Genomic DNA, 19,083 nt, shown 5'->3' on the forward strand with positions numbered 1-19,083 from the left:
CCTTCACTGTTTACAACGTTTTTTAAGGTTTTGCTTTAGGTGGAAGAAACAAAAGACGCGTGGGACAAAATGGAAGATCGTGCTTATCGCGTTCGCAATGCTTTGATGACAATCAGATACAATGACCAAATCCTCCGGCACACTGATAATCTCTCTCAATTTCTTAATAAACCAAATTCATGACATGTTCGACTCTCCATCACTGAATCCAAAAGCGATGGGATAAATCATTTATTGTCCATCTTTGCAAGTGGCAATGAAAATCACTTATTTGTATTCACATTTCAAATAGGTGGTATCAATGACAACAACATGTCTTATGTAAGACCGAAAACCTTGAAGTAAAGCTCCGAGCGTAAAAAATGAATATATGAAATGATTGTTTTCATCCACATCGATTGTCGTGATAGTGTTGGAGTTTGTTGCTAAAATATAAGGATAGTTGCTAAAATGATTCATCTGCATTCTCATAAGCTAGTTTCTTTGCATATTGTAAAGACTACAAAGTTTTAGTGTACATGATCTGCACACCATGCTGCTCCAGCAGTTCTCCCATCAGCATTATAGGTATATAATCACCGATCACTACTTTTTTCGAGAACAAACTTCCCACAACAATAGCCTTTATACTCCGAAAGTGTGAATCGTAAACGTTTAGAGTACATGTGTGACCCAACATAAACTTCACCACATTCCAAAATGAACAGTCAAGTCTGCATCTTTCACGAAGTATAAACTTGTAGTTCACATTCTTGCAATTGGCCTCAAATCAAACTATGCATAAACATCTGATTCAATAATCTATCTTCACATTATTAGAATAGTGTCAAATGGCCAAAATCAGTTTATGTTTACTTTTAAATAGTGCGTTGTGGTGAAATATATCACCTTGGTCGGGTTGCATCAATTTGGGTTGCGTTACCTCAATTGTAAAATTTTCTGCACTAGATATGGTCCAATGTTTTTGTAAAGGGTTGTTCTCAAATTGTGAATCTGAAAATCTAACCTTTGAGTACACCGAATTGGCTCATCTTTCATCACCACCATCACTATCACCACCATTATCATATGTCTCTTTATCACCATCATCATCTGCTAAACTAACCATACCATATATATTAAAATCATCATTTCTCAGTAGACTACGTGCGGATGTAAGTGGAACAACAACAATTGAATTCTGATATCCACTACTATATGAAGGAAATTGGATTTGTAGTTGACTATGTAAGTTACAAACTCCAACATTTTTACAAATTGTATCAATATAAATCATTTTATATACGTCTTCATTGAATGTAATAAACCTGACCGCATAGTTGTCTTTGATAGGAAACTTATTAGCTAGAAGATTTCTTGAGTTATGAGCTGGAAGATTTCCCAAGGGTTCAATTATATAATGAATGATGATGTTGTACTTTATTCTATCAATTCCTGTCACCGTGTAAATAGTCTCAACCAAATCAGTAAAAGTTGTATTCTTGTAGGCCCCTCCACACATCTTATTACCCCCAATGAAGATATTACCATTCCATTGTATGATCATCGTCGCTACATCCATTGCTACAAGATTCAAATGAAAAAGTTAGTCTCACCATCACCATGGATGCAACGGGACACACGCAGATAGAAAAAAAAATCGATAACCTATACCCGATTTAATGATCTGGTTTAATTGCCCAATTAAACCCAATACCCAATTAAACCCAGTAACGGGTTTACTTGGGCAATTAAACCTGATTACGAGTGCAGTTACAGTTTCACACAAAATCAATTCAGTTCAGATATAATATGATATCTACCTAATATGTTTTGAGTATGACCACAATCATTCTATACAACATAAACTAAGCAATGTTAACAAAAATATAGTTGAAAAACAATCAACAACATACCTTGAAATTGAGAATGTTTGTTGGAGAGAAAGAAACTTGGTGAATACAGCTTCAATGGAGATTCTAGCTACGATTGATGAAGGAGGTTGAATGACTCAACAAACAAAAAGCTTAAATGTAAGACGAATAATTGAAGAATAGCCTTTTTCAATTGTTTTGGCAATGGAGGCAATGAGAGGCGTGCATGGTGGAAGAGAAAAGAGAAAGAAAATGAAAGGTTAAAGAGTCAAGGGTATTTTGATAAATGAAATTATGGGTTTTTTATTTTAAATTTCATTAAGAGTATTTTAGATATTTTACATAAAAATAGTTATAGAGCGTAGTTAGTTTGTTTGAAAGATTAAAAATATATTTTCTATAAAAAGAGTAAAAATAATTTTGTCAATTTATTTTGAAGTAATTACGAATTCCTCGTCAAGTCGAGTTTTTCTTTTTCTTGATTAGTTGAGTCTAGGCCTGTCTTGGGCCGATTCAATGCATTTGACAAATCTAATATTTTGCTTTAAACTTAGACGATGGTTTCCATGAATTTGTAGAGATTAATCGGGACGAATATACAGATATTTTGTATCGCCAAATAGTCAACACAATAAAAATAAAAGTTAATAGATTCCTCTCATAGAACTTTAGTTCAGTTCTAATTATCATTTTTTTTGAAAACGGAACAATTTGGTTTGTTTCGGACCATTCAGATCAATTCTGGAATGGCAAATCGGTAATTTACTAGAACTCTGTGGCCTTTAAAAAGGCGGAGGTGCTATAAACGCTGCTCCCCCGCTAGGGCCACAACTTCACGGCAATGTTCCAATTTCACTGAGAACGAGAGGGAAGGGGAGGGACGAGATGGGAAACAGGCGGTTCGCATTGGTGGCGACAAGCGACGACGAGGACGATGCGCCGCCGCCGTTGAGGGACAAGGAGGAGGAGCAGCAGCAGCAGCCGACGAGTCAGAGGAAGAGGAAGAAAATGAAGCTTCCTGATGAAGAGGAGCGGGAAGAGGAAGAAGAAGGGGAAGAGAGAGCCAAAAGGAGGAACAGGACAAGAGAAGAAGAGCAGTCTAGAAATGGCGGCGGCGGCGAGGACGAGGAGGCGCAGGAGGATGCCAAGCCTGTTGGCGAAGTCCGTAAGATTTCCGGCAAGCGCAAGACGAGATTGACGCATTACAGTGCCTTTGAGTACGACGGAGTTCGGTATGAGTTGGTGAGTTAATTACTCTCTTTTTAGTTATGTGTTGGTGTTAGAATAGGTTAATCGATTTGGTAATTTGCTCTGTTAGGATTGGTTGAGGGATTTATTTTGGCATTAGGGTGGTTCTTGATAGTGAGGCGATGTAGAATACAGCGTATTGCTTGGTTGACTATGGAAGGGTTGTAATCGGGAAGTAGTGATATGCATTGTTTTCAGTAATTATTATGTTGAAATGTTGAATCGGAGGTGTTGAAGAATATGTGAAACGTATTGAGCGAGATTCTGGTTCTTTCTTCTGCTACAAGTTAATTTCATGCCAAAAGATAAGAGTATTAATGTTAGAAGGAAGGCTTTAAAATTATGTAGTTCCTTATTGATTTGTGGTTAATACATATTTGTTTGGTACATCATTTTTGGTTAATCTCGAAACATTGTTGAAGGAAACAAGTAAGTTACCCTTAAGAAAATGTAACAGGATTCAATTCCCTCCAAGTATTATTCCACATCACACACGCCCACGCCCACATAAGTGAGTGATATTCTATATGCTTCTAATGCTCCTTCTGCATACATATGAGTTCAAGAATGCAAAAATAGAAGTGTCATCCAAGTAATATCGATCATCGCAAGAATTAGACCCCCAATTGTGGTGTCACAGTGGATGACTAGATGTAAAAGAATTTGGCCCACCAATTCCCTGCCTACCCTGCACAAAAAGCATCAATCAAATAAAACCGTGCCTTCACTTTACGAGATTATCAAGAATAGAAGCATCTAATTGTTCAAGCATTTGATGAAAAGCCTAGAAATGAAAGGATTTACAAATGGTGTTTATAAACATAAGGTTCTTAAAGAACTCTTGTCGTGGATTTTACAAAGAAGATGGTTTGATTATTAAATGCATGTATTAAGAAACATGTGTTAAGGCTTGTGAAGAAGATCTGATGTTTCTCTCATCATAGTTGGATTAGATCAAGGATTTGCACCAAGCCTTTACATATTTGAATATATGTTTTGTTTGTTAACAAATAAAAGTAAAAAAAAAAACACTTCTCCTATATATGAGGGGTGTTCCTAGTGCAAGAGGCTCTCTGTTCTGGAAGATGGGATGGTCATACTTGTATGCAGCCTAGCCCTTGTTTTTATTTTTGTATTTGCAAAGAGGTTTCCGTAACTTGAACCTGTTAACATTTTTATGCTCTGGCTGTATTAAGTTGGGGTAGATATACCAATTTTGGTCTAAAATTTACCTGCTCCTTAGATTATGTTCATGTCATGATGTAAAAAGTGAGAAACCAGATTTCTCTATGTTTCTATCATTCTTTTTGCTTATGAATTGTGTTGTCTTTTGTGGTTTATGTGCAGGAGGATTCCGTGCTTTTAGTTCCTGAGGCACCAAATCAAAAACCATATGTGGCAATAATTAAGGTAATCTCACTTACATTATGCTCATATTCTGTTGGAAGATATCACTAATTTCCATATGTGGTAATAAAAGTTTTCTTGACCGTGTCAACTTGGAGTTATGGTCACCCTCTTCTTATTATTCAATTTACAACAATTGGGTTATCAGGGGTTCATTGATCAGAATTTTGTTAAATTTTTTTTTCTGTTAATTATTCTTAGTTATTCTCACTTGGATATTTAATTGAAATCTTTTTATTCTGGCATGCCTTGTAGTGCCATGGCTTCACTCAAATCTTCATTATCTAGTTTAGGAACTCCTTGCTTTGGATTGCCCATCTGGCTTCTTGCCTCAATGATTATCTTGCTCTATCTTTCTGCTTGCAGTACAGTTTTTAGGATCATCTTGTATTGTTGAACATTTTTCTAAATTCATTTGTCTTTGCTAGAAAATAATTGCCATTATTTTAAAAATAATTGCCATTATTTAAAAATAATTCTAGACTTTTATGCATAAGGAATTTTTTTTTCTTCTTATTTAATGCTAGTGGTGGTTTGTAAGTGTGTGCGTGCATCAATATGCTTCAATTGTGTCTTCCTGAGATTGTTAAGCTTCTTGTTGCATTAGACTGAGATATCAAGTTTTCTCAGCCCTGATGAATTGAACAATTTGTTTTCTCTATTAGTGATTAAAACTTCCATCTTGCCAGGGTCAGATTCTTTCATTTCCATGTTTGATGAAGGAATACTTGTATTGCTTTCAGGATATAACTCAGAACATAGAGGGGAACATGATGGTAACTGGACAGTGGTTTTATCGTCCTGAGGAGGCTCAAAAAAGAGGAGGTGGAAATTGGCAATCTCGTGATACCAGGGAATTGTTCTATAGTTTCCACCACGATGATGTTCCTGCAGAATCTGTGATGCACAAGTGCGTAGTGCACTTTATCCCTCTAAACAAGCAGATTCCAAATCGCAAACAGCATCCTGGTTTTATTGTGCAGAAGGTGTATGACACTGAACAAAGGAGATTGTTTAAGCTAACTGATAAGGACTATGAAGATACCAAACAGGGTGAACTTGATGAGCTTGTTCAGAAAACTTTAGCACGGCTTGGTGATATCCCTGACATTGAGACAGAAGATAACCATACTGATCAGGAAGATCAGGTGAAGAATAAGAGATTGCTTCGGAGGAAAAACATGTCACCTCTTGACGTCTCTAGGGACGATGAGGTGATGACAAAGTCGGGTCAACCCCTAAAAGCTGAAACACCTGGGAGTGTTACAAGTAATACTTCCGAATACTACACAATTCTCTCTAACTTTAAGGCCCTAACAGGTGAAACGCAGCGCGACAAATGGTTAGAAAGGCTTCTTCAAGGAATTCAATTCATATGCACTCCCATGGACAGGGGGCAGAGTGATGCTAAAGAGGACTTACATAACAGTAGCTCAAAAGGTGCAAATGGAGCTCAAGAGAAAAGTGTAAGCATTGAAGTTTTTTTTATCTGATCTGATTTGGCATCTTGCACAATCAGTTCCAGTTCTAGAAAAAATCAACACAACATACTTTTGCTGTGTTTATTAGAATATACCACACAACATGAAATCAAATTTTTGAATTTCATGAGGCATTTCTTTGGTTGCATTTCACAGGGTGACACTACTTTTGTCTGGCCTGATTCTGCTGTTCCTGCTGTAACTGCTCTTGAGAAAGCCTCACATGATGCCCTTTCTACAGATTTTCAGAAGTATAACCAAAAGATGAGGCAGTTGGTATTCAATCTTAAGGTTAGAGGGCTATTGATTTGTTTATTGTATATGCTATATGTTCTTGGACATGGCCTTTATGAAATTTGATGTCACTGGCATTTAGGAACCTTCTTGTTTCATTGAAATTAAGCGGTATAATGGGTGGTATGTGGCTATCTTTAAAATATAGTAACCATCTTTCCCCTCTAAAGCATATTTACAATTAGTTTATATGATGGGAGATACCAGATACCAGGACACGCTTACACTCTGCAGCAAGGCTTCGTATTTGGTGAATTTTTTAGTTTTTTTTTGCTTCTAGTTATGTTTAAAACTGGAAGTTTTGATGTCAAGTCTTTTTAGAAGAACACCTCTAGGGAAAACTGTCGGCATGTTTGGATACTAGGTATATTCTTGTTTGTTGCATGCACTAATTGCTGTAAATTTTTTCATATTTATGTTGCAATGTTGATGCTGCATTCTTGGCCTTTTATGTTTACCACGTTTCTTTATTTGTTGGCAGAATAATGCATTACTGGCGAGACGTCTATTGAATGGAGAGTTGGAGCCTTCCAAAATTATGAACATGTCTCCAACTGAGTTAAAGGTAACATCTTTTTTATTGGTCTCTTGCCCCTGCTTTTTTGGCATGCCCACCACTTGTGGAAGTTCATGCTATTCAGTAGTATCAATATTCATTTTGTGATAAGAAGATTATAAAAGGGACGCCCTTTCTAAAAAGACCCTCCCTTGACCCTTGCAAAGTGGGGGCCTTGTGTTTTAGGCTGCTCATTTTTAAGTTTAAAAAAGAGAGGTAATACATCCGGAACCTGAATATCTATGGTACCTCATACCGAAGGGCCAGAGTCATGAACTTGACCTAATATTGCTGAAATGATTGAGCTTGAGAAGGCAAAAAATGTTTTGTTTTTCCCTTTTGTTGGTTAATAATTTTATGGCTTAAAAATTTAATTTCTTCTAATAACTGAAATGATTGTGCTTTGTCTCCTCAGTTCTAACAGAGAAGGCAAAGAATGTTGTCTATTTTTTTATTTAATAATTTGATGGCTTGAAAATACAATTTCTATTTTGTGGTATTTTAATTCTTCTACAGCCTTTTGCATTTTCATACTTGCTACTTCCATTATTGTTTCCTCTGTTCTGTGTGCCCTATTGTGATTCTCATGTAAGAAGAATTCAGAAAGAGCATTTATCTAGATTTTTTTCTTTTTTATTCAGAAAGAACATTTATCCATTAGTGGTGGCGTTTTTTATAATCATTCTCTCTTCATAATGATGGCACCTGTTTACTTATCTTCACCACTACAATAATTAACTAAACACTTAGTACTTGCTATTAACGTTAATAAGCATAGCACGATCCTCATTTCCCAAAAACTACTTTATGAACGTTGCTTTCACAGTACAACATAATAAAGCACAGGACAACAATACCCAATAAGCCCTATATTCCCCTTCGCTTTGGTAGCATAATAAAGTGCAACACAACAATACCAAACGAGCCTTATATTCTCTTTGGTAGCATAATAAAGTGCAACACAACAATACCAAACAAGCCTTATATTCCCCCTCATTCATAAGCATAATGCATTTGCCATTGAGAAAATGATACATTTTTTGAACTATATGTTATGTATTTATTTTTACTTCCAGGAGGGTTTAACAGCAGAGGAGATAGCAAGCAAGGAGCCTGAAGAGTCTAAGCGCATGCAGGTATGGTTGTTCCCATGGTCTGGTTTTTCCTAAGTATGTGGAAGAATGTTCATCATATTTTGACAGTAATAGTTGAGTGCTTGACATTGAAAATTCCTGATAAAGTGTTGTCATGACCCTAAGAATTACCCAAAGATATATTAGTAAATATAATAGTAGGAGTTGGCATACAATATACAATAATTGTAATTTCTTTTCTTCCTTTCTGTTATAGTGTTTTGTCCTATTCTATAGGCAGTTAGACTAGTTGCTATATTGCACATGGGAGTATATGGGAGGATGTTAGGCTATATATAAGCCTAGCTGTGGTTAGATGGATATGCAAAATTTGAATGAATTCTTAATTCTCATTTCTCTCTAAGACTCTCTCCAATCTCCCTCAAGTTCTTCCCCTTTCTCTCAATATCTCTTCCTCTTTCTACTGCTTTTCCCCCTCCTACAATTCTGATTTCTTCCCCATTTCCCCTTTTAACCTATCATGAACCCTAGGTTCGTGACAAATGGTTTCAGAGCATGTTCCTCGGCAGTTTTCGTTACTGATTTAGGTCCAACAGATATCAACGGCAGCTGTCAGTTTCTTCTTTCGGTGAACTGCGTATTCCTGACAGAGAAACAATCAAAATATTTCCGGTTGAATCTCGGAGTCGATTCCGACTTGCGAGGGGGTGAGTGAGTGTCAACTCGAATCTGAATGAGAGCCGCGACGGACACCAATCCACGGTAGGTGTTGAAGCTGACCGGCAATCAGTGGCTGAAAGGAACAAGTCGCAGGAGGCGATTCAAGAAGCAGCAACTTCCAGTGAAGACGCGAAGGAGAAGTAGAAGGATTGGATTGCGGCCAAGACTCCAGTAATTTGGACCAGACTTGAAGACGAGCAAGCCAGGAGGATTCGCGATCTGGAGCGACTGAGTCTGGGTCATTGAGTCGGTGATTAGGTGGGACACGAACTGAGGAGCATTCGCGATTGGTTGTGGGTTGCGACTGTCCAAGGCGAACGTAAGTCCGTTGGAGGTGAAGCGGACAACAGTTGTTCGTGAGAAACAGATAGTGGGGTGATGCGAACGGGCGTCATTCGTGGGAAGAGGCAGTCTGTCAGAGAGTTAAGCGGACCACCGAGCGTCCGCGACTGTAGCGGACGTCCCGAAGAGGCGTGGGTCCATCGGAGTGTGAAGCTGGCGACCTAGGCGCGTGCGACGGAACGGAAGACAGGTTGCAGGAGCACCGTTGGAGTTGACGATAGAGGTGAAGAAGGCTATTGCAGCCAGTTTAAACGGATCTGAAGGAGAAGCAGAGATTGGCTCTCGGCAGCGAGTTTTGGTGATTTTGGAATCAGAGGTGATCGCAAGTGGGCTGGGAACCTTGGGCAGTGATTGGGTTGAGAAGAACTGCCATTAATTTCGTTATACGCAGATGCCTGGGGGGATAGACGGCGGTCGTAGTGCTGAGGATTGGAGTTCGAGAGGCAGCGGACTTTGTCGACAAGTTGTCTAGGTGAATTCCGATCCCTTTAGGCTATTTCCAACCAATCTAATTAATTTCCCAGCGATAGAGCAATCCCCGGTTCGAGCATGTGAATTTGGGAGGCGAAGCAAGGTGGAAGGAGTTCCAGTTTCTTGGCCTATGGCTGATTTCGCCCATAAAAGTTACGCCAAGGCAGACAGGACATATGTGAGGCCATGGGAGACTCAATTGCAGCAAAAGAATGCTTCCTTTTCAACTAGAATGAAGCCTCAATGGCAGCCAAAGGAGGCTGCATTTTCAGTTGGCAGCAACAAGGAACATAAGAAGGGATCAGCCAATTGAACAATGGAACCAGCAATGGGTTTGATGAAGAGTGCAAGGAATTCGGTCGAATGTTTCGCGAGAAGTTGCAAGAATTTGCAATGATACTATCTAAGAAATATCATTATAATTTTCCAGCGGAATACTTCGATGATTATCACGGAAGTTTTAACAAGGAGGAATTTCTCAAAATGGACCAACCGAAGGAGAAGTCAAGATGGCAGGAAGGGGATTCAGTTGCAGTGATTGAGAAGTTAGAAGAAAAAATAATACCCCAAGAGGCATCTGCTGAAAGGCTGCAAGGAAATAATAGGGAAGCAATTGATGAAATGATAGTAGAAGCCAAAGCCAACTTGTTACCCTGGGTGGCTAGTGCAGGGGCGGAAGGGTTTGGGACTGCTCCAGATCAGAAGTTTGTGGAAAATAGGATAGCATTGGATCAGACAAATCAGACTAAAGGACCAGCCATCAGTGTGGATGATGTTGCTGAAGCCTTTCCTCAGATTTTTGACTTATCGAAATCTGAGGAACAATCACATTCAGAACAAAATATGGATTTGACTTGGGTTAAAATAGGCAACGAGAAGGTGAAGACAGCACTAGCTGGAGGAAAACTAAGGGATATAGCGGAAGGAATTGAAGGGTTTGCTGAAGAAAACAAAACTATCGCTACTGTGTTGGTTTTTGCTCATACTAGAAAATCCAAGTTGCTGTCTACCGTATGGAAGGATGAATCATTAGCTGAAATGGAAGTTGCAGCAGCTCCTAATGCTAATGCTCACAAACAACTTTGGTATGAGTATCCAAGGCAAATCTGCAATCCTCCATTGCTGCAATTTCAGGATGTTGTTGGAAGTTTTGCAATAGAATATGGCAGTGGGATGGATGGAAATGAAATTACAGCAGCAAAGAATACATGCTTACCTTACTTATTGGTATGGGATGGGGATGAACTATCAAAGGAAGTCAAGGACACAGTTAATTCTTCCTTTAGACTCCAAGTTTTAACTGTTAACCATATCAGGTTGGGTGTGGCTGATCATGTTCTTCATTGGAAGGCCGAAATTGATTGGACAGCTATAGGGAGAGGTGGTTGTATAGGGCTTGCATCCGATAAAGTTTCTCCTATGGAAGTGGGGCAACTTAGGCTTGGAGTTGATCTTGGACACTTCAGAACGAGGAAGAAGAAGAGGCCTAAAAGGAGAAAGAAAGAAATAAAGATAGATCAAATAGCAAAGGGCGGGAATTGGATGAAGCAATGGCTATTTGCTACAAGTTCTTGAGGACAAGAACTCTCTCAAGGAGGGGGAAATTGTCATGACCCTATGAATTACCCAAGGATATATTAGTACATATAATAGTAGGAGTTGGCATACAATATACAATAATTGTAATTTCTTTTCTTCCTTTCTGTTATAGTGTTTTGTCCTATTCTATAGGCAGTTAGACTAGTTGTTATATTGCACATGGGAGTATATGGGAGGATGTTAGGCTATAAATAAGCCTAGTTGTGGTTAGATGGATATGCAAAATTTGAATGAATTCTTAATTCTCATTTCTCTCTAATACTCTCTCCAATCTCCCTCAAGTTCTTCCCCTTTCTCTCAATATCTCTTCCTCTTTCTACTGCTTTTCCCCCTCCTACAATTCTGATTTCTTCTCCCAATTCCTATCACAACCTTAACTAACCCTAGGGTTGTGACAAATGTTTAGATATATACTTGGCTGGACATTATTACAGGCTTAGGGTCATGTGACTCTTGATAGGAGATTTGACCATAGTTACCTAATACGCCCCACTCCCCCGGGAACCACGTTCCAGTACGCGCGCACTGGAACGCAGTGCGTTTGCGTCTTGGAATGCTTGGGGATGTGTCCCAGTTCCCCTGTAATAAAGACCCAAATCTCTGATGCGGTCTTCTTCCTCTCTGCAGTGATGTTGTCTTCTTCCTTTTTCTCTGCAACAGTTCATGGTCTTTGTCAAGAACTAGAAGGTGAAGCAATGACGGCCTACACTCACGCCCGCCATTAACCCTTCCTCAGACCATCTCTCGCTCAAGCGCCCGCCGCCCACCCCCCTGCCCTTCTCCATCTATTGCTTCGCTCGTTGCCGGCTGCGGGCTGCTATCTCTCGTTCTCACTCGCTCCGGCCTTCGTGCCTCCATCGAATGACTCGGATCGTCACTGACTCGCTCGCCCTCCTCAGTCGCTCAGTTGCTCTTCCTTGCTGCCTTTCTCTAGCTCCGTCACTCACCGGCTTGCCCCCATGGCCCCCTCGCCCTCGCTGGTCGTCGGCTCTCCCCTCGATCTCTCGCTTGCTGCCTCTCTGGCCTCTCGCTTCGTCGCATCAGCTGATGGAGACTTGAAGTTGCATCAGTTGGTGGAGGGAATAAGTGGGTTTGCAGAGAGATACAACCTAGCCTCTCTCGTGAGTTGTGATTTCATTTTTTGTTTAAAGCTTTTTATTGGGACTCCATGTCCCATTCTATATTTTTAAATTTTATAATTATTATATTAATATTTATTTATTTGATATTTTTATTAATATCAAGATTCAAGATTTTGTTCATAAATCTTATTGATCTTGTTCGATGTCTTCATTGTTTTCAATCCTAAACTCCTAAGTCCTAATCCCAATTCCCATGTAAGTTTCATCATTTCTCCATCTTAAGAATTTTGATCATTTGTATTAGTTTCTATTTCTTAATTTATATAGTAAAAAATTTAAAATATTTTTTCAAAAAATTATATATTTCATAGCCGTTCCACTTTGGCGCACCAAAGCGTACCATGAACCGAAGTGGTGAACCGAAGAAGCCTACCCCCCACGTACTGCGCCCTGGGAAAAGTGGAATACCACGTCCCCGTACCACGTTCTACGTATAGGGCGTTCCACTAACCAGGTAACTATGGATTTGACCCCTTCTCAAATATGAAATTCAGTCCCCTTGCTCCATGAATACTAGTATGGAATTGGAGGCAGTAACATAATGAGAATTATAACCCTTTTAGCTCTTTTAAGTTTGTATATGTAGATAATTGATAATTATTGATAATTGTCAATTAATATTCAAAATGCGATCAAGATGAGTCAATCTGATTAGATGAGATAAGTTCTCATCCTAAAATATAATTATCTCTAAGTGAGATAATTTGATCCTAAAACAAAATTATCTCTAAGTGAGATAATTCCTGATTTAGAATTCTAGATGATCTTCATCTCTTAAACCTTATCAAAGAAGGTTTTCTCATCTATAAATAGAGGTCCCTGCATAAGATTTGGGAGACACAGAGAAACATAGAAACTCGTAGAGCATCATATATTATGAGTGTTCTTATTAGTTGAGTGGTATTTGAGTTGTGGCTAGAGTGCACTTTTTGTCTTGTGATTGTGCACCTGACCTGAAAGTTCAAGGAGGCTCTTGGCACGACAAATTTCAAAGATCCGATTTTTCGTTACTTTGTGATATTTACAATTTATGCATAAAAATAGCTAACAGTACATATTTGTGGAATGCTAAAAAAATGACTGAGCTAACTTTATACAACAAAGTGTTGCATGCATTTGTATGTTCTGGTTCAATTTAACAGTGCTGTAGTTATCTTTTGTCATATAATCTTAAATCTAGGCATATTATATATAGTGATTTGTGGACATAGAAATCTCAGTTGCTGGTGGGACTATGTTTTATTGGATACCCAATATGTCCTCATACGTAGGGTTTTAATATAAAATCTTTTCTTTTGTTGAATTAGATAATAGATTCAACTGCTTATTTGGCTCTTGAAACAGATGACTGATGCTCGCTGCAAAAGATGCACAGAGAAAAAAGTGGGTGTAACAGACATCATCCAAGCTGGACATGGAGATCGATATCAGGTTTTTACATTGTTTAATTATTGCACTTCAGAATGTTGAATATTCATGCTACCTTTAATCATTACCTTTAAATATGGTGCGCTAGATAATTATCTGCTGATAATTCATATTACATGCACCAATGAAGTGAGATGGATATTGACCAGGTTTGAATATCTACAAATGAGTGCCTTCCTAACAGGGTGTTGAAATTGTACAACTTTTTCTTTCAAATGATACATGTAGTCTTGATTCATTCCACATTAGGACTCCAATGAATTATGTATAATTATATATTTTCAAAGGCAATGCTGGGCATAAAAGAAGTGCCTTAAGGGGGACTAAACCTGTACAAAAAGTGAAAGAAAAATCCCTTCTAACCAAAAAGAAAAAGGAAATGAGAATGTTTCCACTGAGAAAAGAAAGAAATGTTTAAAAATTTCCATTGTCTTTCCTAAAACAAAAATCCCTCGACACTTGTAGTAGGACAAGCTCAACCCTAAGAAATTAAACAGCCAACACTGAATCTAGCATAACCCACCAGAAGAAGAGGCGAGGCACAAAATAATGGGCCATAGGACAATGAAGAATTAAATGATCAATAGATTCCTTGTATATCTTACAAAGAAAACATCAACTAGTCACAAAGGACACATTGTCTAACAGTCGTAATAATGGAGCCAAATAACTGGTCCAAACTAAAAAGCAGCTACTTTAGGAGGAGTTTGTAGCATCCATACAAATTTTCAAGGGACATTAAACCATCTACCTTTGTTGCAAAGAGTTCCATAAAAAGAATGAATTGAGGAGGTTCTTGATTTGACTTGTCATGATTTTTTGCTTTTCTTGGTGAGTGATTAGTCTTCAAAGAGGGGGACTTCAATGAGTGAGCTCATTGATTGGTTTAATTATTTTTGGCTCATTGAGGCCTTTTAAGGCCTAGCTTGTTACCCTCGAGGGAGTAGTTGAGTTAGCCTTAGAGGTTGAACCTTTAGCTTCACCCCTGGAGCTGAACAAGAAAGGAACATTAGGTGGGTTAGTCCTTAGGGCAAATGAGGGAGTATCCATGTTGCCCCCCAAGCTTCCTCCATTTGTTAAGTCTAGAGATGCTAGGTAGGAATGTTGAGCAATTCTTAGGTTGGTTCTAACTTCTCCACTTCATCAGGAGTAGGGAACTTCATTACCATCCTATAAGTGGATGGAGTGGCTTGGAGGGTAGGCAAGCTTGATCTCCCAAGAATCATGTTGTACATTGAGGGAACATCCACCATGAGGAAGTTGAGCTTACTTTCACCAAGATGTGTATGGATCCATTAGCTTGCACTACCCTCATGTCAAAATCAATTTAGGGTTACTTGGATCGGCTTGAGTTACTCTATCTTATATCCCATGCCAAGGAAGGCTTTTCGGTACAAGATCCCTGAGGAACTCCCTTTGTCCACTAGAATCCTCCTCACTTCCCAACTCCCCATAAAGGTCGATATCACTAGGGGATTGTTGAAGTTTGGCTGAGAAGGGAGATCCTCATTGAAGAAGATAATTATGTCTCTTGAGGCATTTAGAGTATAGAACACAAGTGGAAGGTTGTCATTTAACCCTTGCTTTTTTTTATATCGATAAAGGGGGTGCGAGACCTATCTCTTTTGTGTTATGCTTCACATTAGGGATGGACTTCAACCTTGCCTCAACTTCTCCCTTTCCCAGGGGATGAATTGTTAGAGGTATCCTCAGTTTAATAGATCCTAGATTTGTTGCCTTAGTTGTTTGCAATTGTCATGGTCATGGTTCATATGAAATGGTCAATACTTGGCTTGATCACGCCTGTTTGTTGGGCTCTTCATTTTATTCAGCTGCTTGAGGTAGTCTTTGCTTTTTTATGGCCATGAGGATTTTGGCTCTTGGCGCATTCAGGACATATATTTGGTTGGGTTCCTTTGGGGGTTGGGAGTATGTTAGGTCGAGTTCTCACCTTATTGAGTGTTCAATCGAGCCCTTTGCCTTGTTGCTTTCTCATCCTTTTCTTTCTTCTTGGCTTGTTTGATTGTTTATGTGTGGTGGACTTTTTACACAATAATATATTTGGCAGCATGATGGAAGTCTGAGAAGCAAGGGGGTTTTTGACTAAGGAATTGAGTAATCAACCCCCTATAGCCCATTTTGGAAAGTGACCATCACGATGCGCTAGTCAAAATCTCTAATGCCAAGGGTGGCCTCATTAAATTTAGACACGTAATCTCTAAATGACTCACCATTTCCTTGTTGGATATTGATGAGGGTCATGATTGTCTTTTTGAGTTGCCTCAAGGGTGCAAAATGGGCGAGGAAACTCACTTTTAGCTCTTTGAATTATGTGGCTTAGTTTAATTGTTGGTGATAGTGCCATAATGTTAGATTTAGTATAAGTGTTGGGTTTAATGATATAATCTTGCTTGTCATTTAAATGGTCATATCTTCATTCATAGCTCTCAATTTAAATATGAAATGAGTCCCTAGATTTCCGGTAGAGATCCCATTCTTACGTGTTAAGAATAATGTGACGAGAATCTTTAGTTCATGATTTCTTAAAGGAATTATCGGTTTTTAGATTTATCATAAGGGGAATATGATTTATCGATTATTGACCGATACATGGGCTACTACCATTTATTGACATGAGATGCATATAGTAAACACGTGGGTGAGTGTTAGCAGTGTTATTAAAGGTCCAAGGAGCACTAAGGGGCAAAAAGGTGTTGGAGCCTAAGGCGCAAGGCGAGGCGCGCGCCTGATGGAACTAGGTGCATGTTAACCTAAAAAAAAGAAAAATATATATCCTAATTGAAAAATAAGGTATAAAATAAGTCATAACTCCTAATAACATATTCATAAAAATGTTATCAAGGAAATTAAAAAATTTAACATGTACTAATGTAAAGAACAATAAAAAATGCCAAAGATGTAATCTAAAAGTCTTTAAGTCAACTTAAATTAAATCTTAAAACAATTTATGATCTTAAATCTTAATCAAGATTAACTAATTATGTATTTTAAATAATCTAAAAATCATCCTCATCATCAAGATCAAATATTTCCATATTTTCATCATTAGAAGCATCATCTCTAATATTTCTTCCACATCATCTCCTTTTCCATCTTCGTCTAGTTCAAATTCAATTGGAGCATTTGAAGTAGTAACTCTTTTACTCATTGTAAAATTTGTAGTTGAAACAATAAATTTAAATCTTAAACAGTAAAAAATTAAATGAAGTAATAAATAGTAAAATAAAAACTTAAAAAACATTTAAAAAAGCTTAGGCACACCTTGATGATCTGCACAAGCCTGGAAGCTTTCCAAGCACCCAAGGTGCGCCTTGTGCTTAGCTGCGCCTTTAATAACACTAGATGTTAGTTGAACATCCGTTGAATATGACGCCTACGACAAATTACATGGCTTTGAGAATTAATGATTTGTTGTTGGTTCTCGATTGTGTATCTGGTTTTTTGATTGGAAGTGACATAATTGTCTTGTGCATTGGTGTCGTGATTTGTTGTTGAGCGAAACCATCTAGAGTGAGGTGGGAATGCTCTCCATGCAGTGGTGTGTGGAGATAGATGCTTGCTGATGGGATCCACTGTCCTCTATTGGATGGGAGTGAACATCATATGTGATCTCGGTTGATTGATGATTGTAGGAATCATTGGCCAAAGATACGTACGATCAGAAAGGAGTTTTTGATGTTAGAAGAAGTTTCGATACGGCATCTCGATCACCCTCGACTGGATCTGATATAGTTATTGAGTCTTGTGAATTTACTCGGTCCATGACTCTTACTTGGTCGGGCTATTAGTCAGTGGATGGATTATAGTACACGGTAATCGAGGGTCCTGATAGGTTTACAAGAAACTCTGACTTCATTGTCATTAGGATCGTCAAAAGTACTGGCTAGAGGATACTTATGATCTTTTAGGGTCCTTTAGAGATATAAAGAGATCCTCTTAGTAGATCAAAGTGTTTGATCACCGTTAAGAGTTGACGTATCCTGATTGTTACATGGCTGTGAACTTAGAATTCCAAATAAAGTATTAAATCTACATTCCAAACTCATAAATATGCATTCAAAATTAAGTCAAAATTCCAAATAAATAACTCTAATCAAATTACCAATCAAGTCACAATCCAGTAGTCTTCATCTCTCACAATATAATTGATGTTTAAAGAAGCATGAAGGTATGAAAACTAAACAATCATATACTCGGAAGGTGGGAAAACAAAAGAATTATGCAACTGCCAAGTCAAAGAATGGAGAAGTCGAAAAGAAAACCCTTATGTTGTTTTAGTTTTCGAAATGTCTGCAATGTGTCCCCTTCCATATCTGTTTAAATAATTTTAAGAAAGCCATGTAGGTGTGTCCGAAGCTTATCAGAGGCATACTGGAGTGTGCGACATGTCAGCAACACCTGTACAACAGCAGCCCCTGGGGGAGTGTACGTGCTATATAGAAGAAATGTGATTTTGTGAAATGAATTAAAATAAAAAGAATTCAACGCTTTTTCTGCATGTGTTCTAGTCAGTTGGCAATCTAGAATGCTAAAAGAACTGACCTACTTGTGCTTTTCTGAATACAAAAGAAAATACTGTGGAATAGAGACATCTTTTTGTGCTTGCTTCAATCTGATAATAGCTGATACAATCTTAGGGAAAGGATGAACTTTTGTAATTGGCCGTCAATTGCCGGATAAGAGAGGATCATCAGTAGGCTGGAAAGTAGTGTAGTCTAATATAAGCGATGAATGTCTACTTCTGGACCTTATTCAGGAATCTCATTTCTGTTGTGAGTCATTTACTATTCTCAGTTTTCTTGGTTTTGTGATTATAGTTGGAGTGTATTGCTTGCGGGAATACATGGTATGCCTCTAGAGATGACGCGTCTACACTGACAATAGATGAGCCGAGCTCTGCAAAAAGTGTAGGCACCGCACCATTGGCCACCGCTAAGTTTGAAGACGTCGAGAAGAAGTTGGTGAGTCCGAGAGAACCCGAAAGGGCAGCAGCAGCAGCCAATGCCTTCAAAAAGACAACCGAAGCGTACATGCCAGTCTTGGATTCCCTTAAATCACTCAACAAGTCCCGTACCGATGACAATTCGGCAGCAACCAAGGATGCAGAGTAGTTTATCGATCTTGTTTGGATTTTCTTGTGAATATACCGGTAGTTGTACAGCTACAAATCTAGCTAAGGGTAACATGTCTTGACCATCCAACTTTGGATTGGGAGAAATACAGTGGGAGCTGGCGGTCCTGTGATATACATAGAATATATATACCTACCTACCTTGTGGTGTTTTATCATGCTCGTTGCATTATCATTCCCATTCCATTGCTGTTTGTCTTCTTGGCTGCCACTAGGGTTGGCAATGGTTCGGTTTGGTTTCAGTTTTTGTCAAAATCATAACCAAACCAAACTTAAATTACTAAAATCAAAACCAA

At 38.5% G+C, this 19,083-nt stretch overlaps 1 protein-coding gene across 4 annotated transcripts; it reads left to right on the plus strand.

Annotated features, from left to right (window-relative positions):
- The first annotated feature begins 2,676 nt into the window (after positions 1-2,676).
- Positions 2,677-18,945, plus strand: LOC127813127 (uncharacterized). Of its 4 annotated transcripts, none has more exons than XM_052353901.1 (8): positions 2,677-3,095; positions 4,449-4,511; positions 5,198-5,974; positions 6,146-6,280; positions 6,765-6,848; positions 7,916-7,975; positions 13,552-13,638; positions 18,474-18,945. In XM_052353901.1, the coding sequence occupies exons 1-8, from the start codon at positions 2,739-2,741 to the stop codon at positions 18,765-18,767; spliced, it is 1,857 nt and encodes a 618-aa protein (XP_052209861.1). In that variant the 5' UTR covers positions 2,677-2,738; the 3' UTR covers positions 18,768-18,945. The 4 variants fall into 4 exon arrangements, with proteins under 4 accessions (XP_052209861.1, XP_052209863.1, XP_052209865.1 ...); XM_052353903.1 differs by having other exon boundaries at positions 5,252-5,974; XM_052353905.1 differs by having other exon boundaries at positions 18,451-18,682.
- Positions 18,946-19,083: the final 138 nt, after the last annotated feature.

Source organism: Diospyros lotus, chromosome 11, assembly GCF_014633365.1.
Source record: "Diospyros lotus cultivar Yz01 chromosome 11, ASM1463336v1, whole genome shotgun sequence".
NCBI classification, from domain to species: domain Eukaryota; kingdom Viridiplantae; phylum Streptophyta; class Magnoliopsida; order Ericales; family Ebenaceae; genus Diospyros; species Diospyros lotus.

Bases quoted from the DNA above. Each gene is read 5' to 3' on its own strand.
- LOC127813127 (XM_052353901.1), top strand. From the start codon at position 2,739: ATGGGAAACAGGCGGTTCGCATTGGTGGCGACAAGCGACGACGAGGAC. The intron at 3,096-4,448 runs GTGAGTTAATTA...GTTTATGTGCAG, and splicing joins ACGGAGTTCGGTATGAGTTG to GAGGATTCCGTGCTTTTAGT. The intron at 6,849-7,915 runs GTAACATCTTTT...TTTTACTTCCAG, and splicing joins TGTCTCCAACTGAGTTAAAG to GAGGGTTTAACAGCAGAGGA.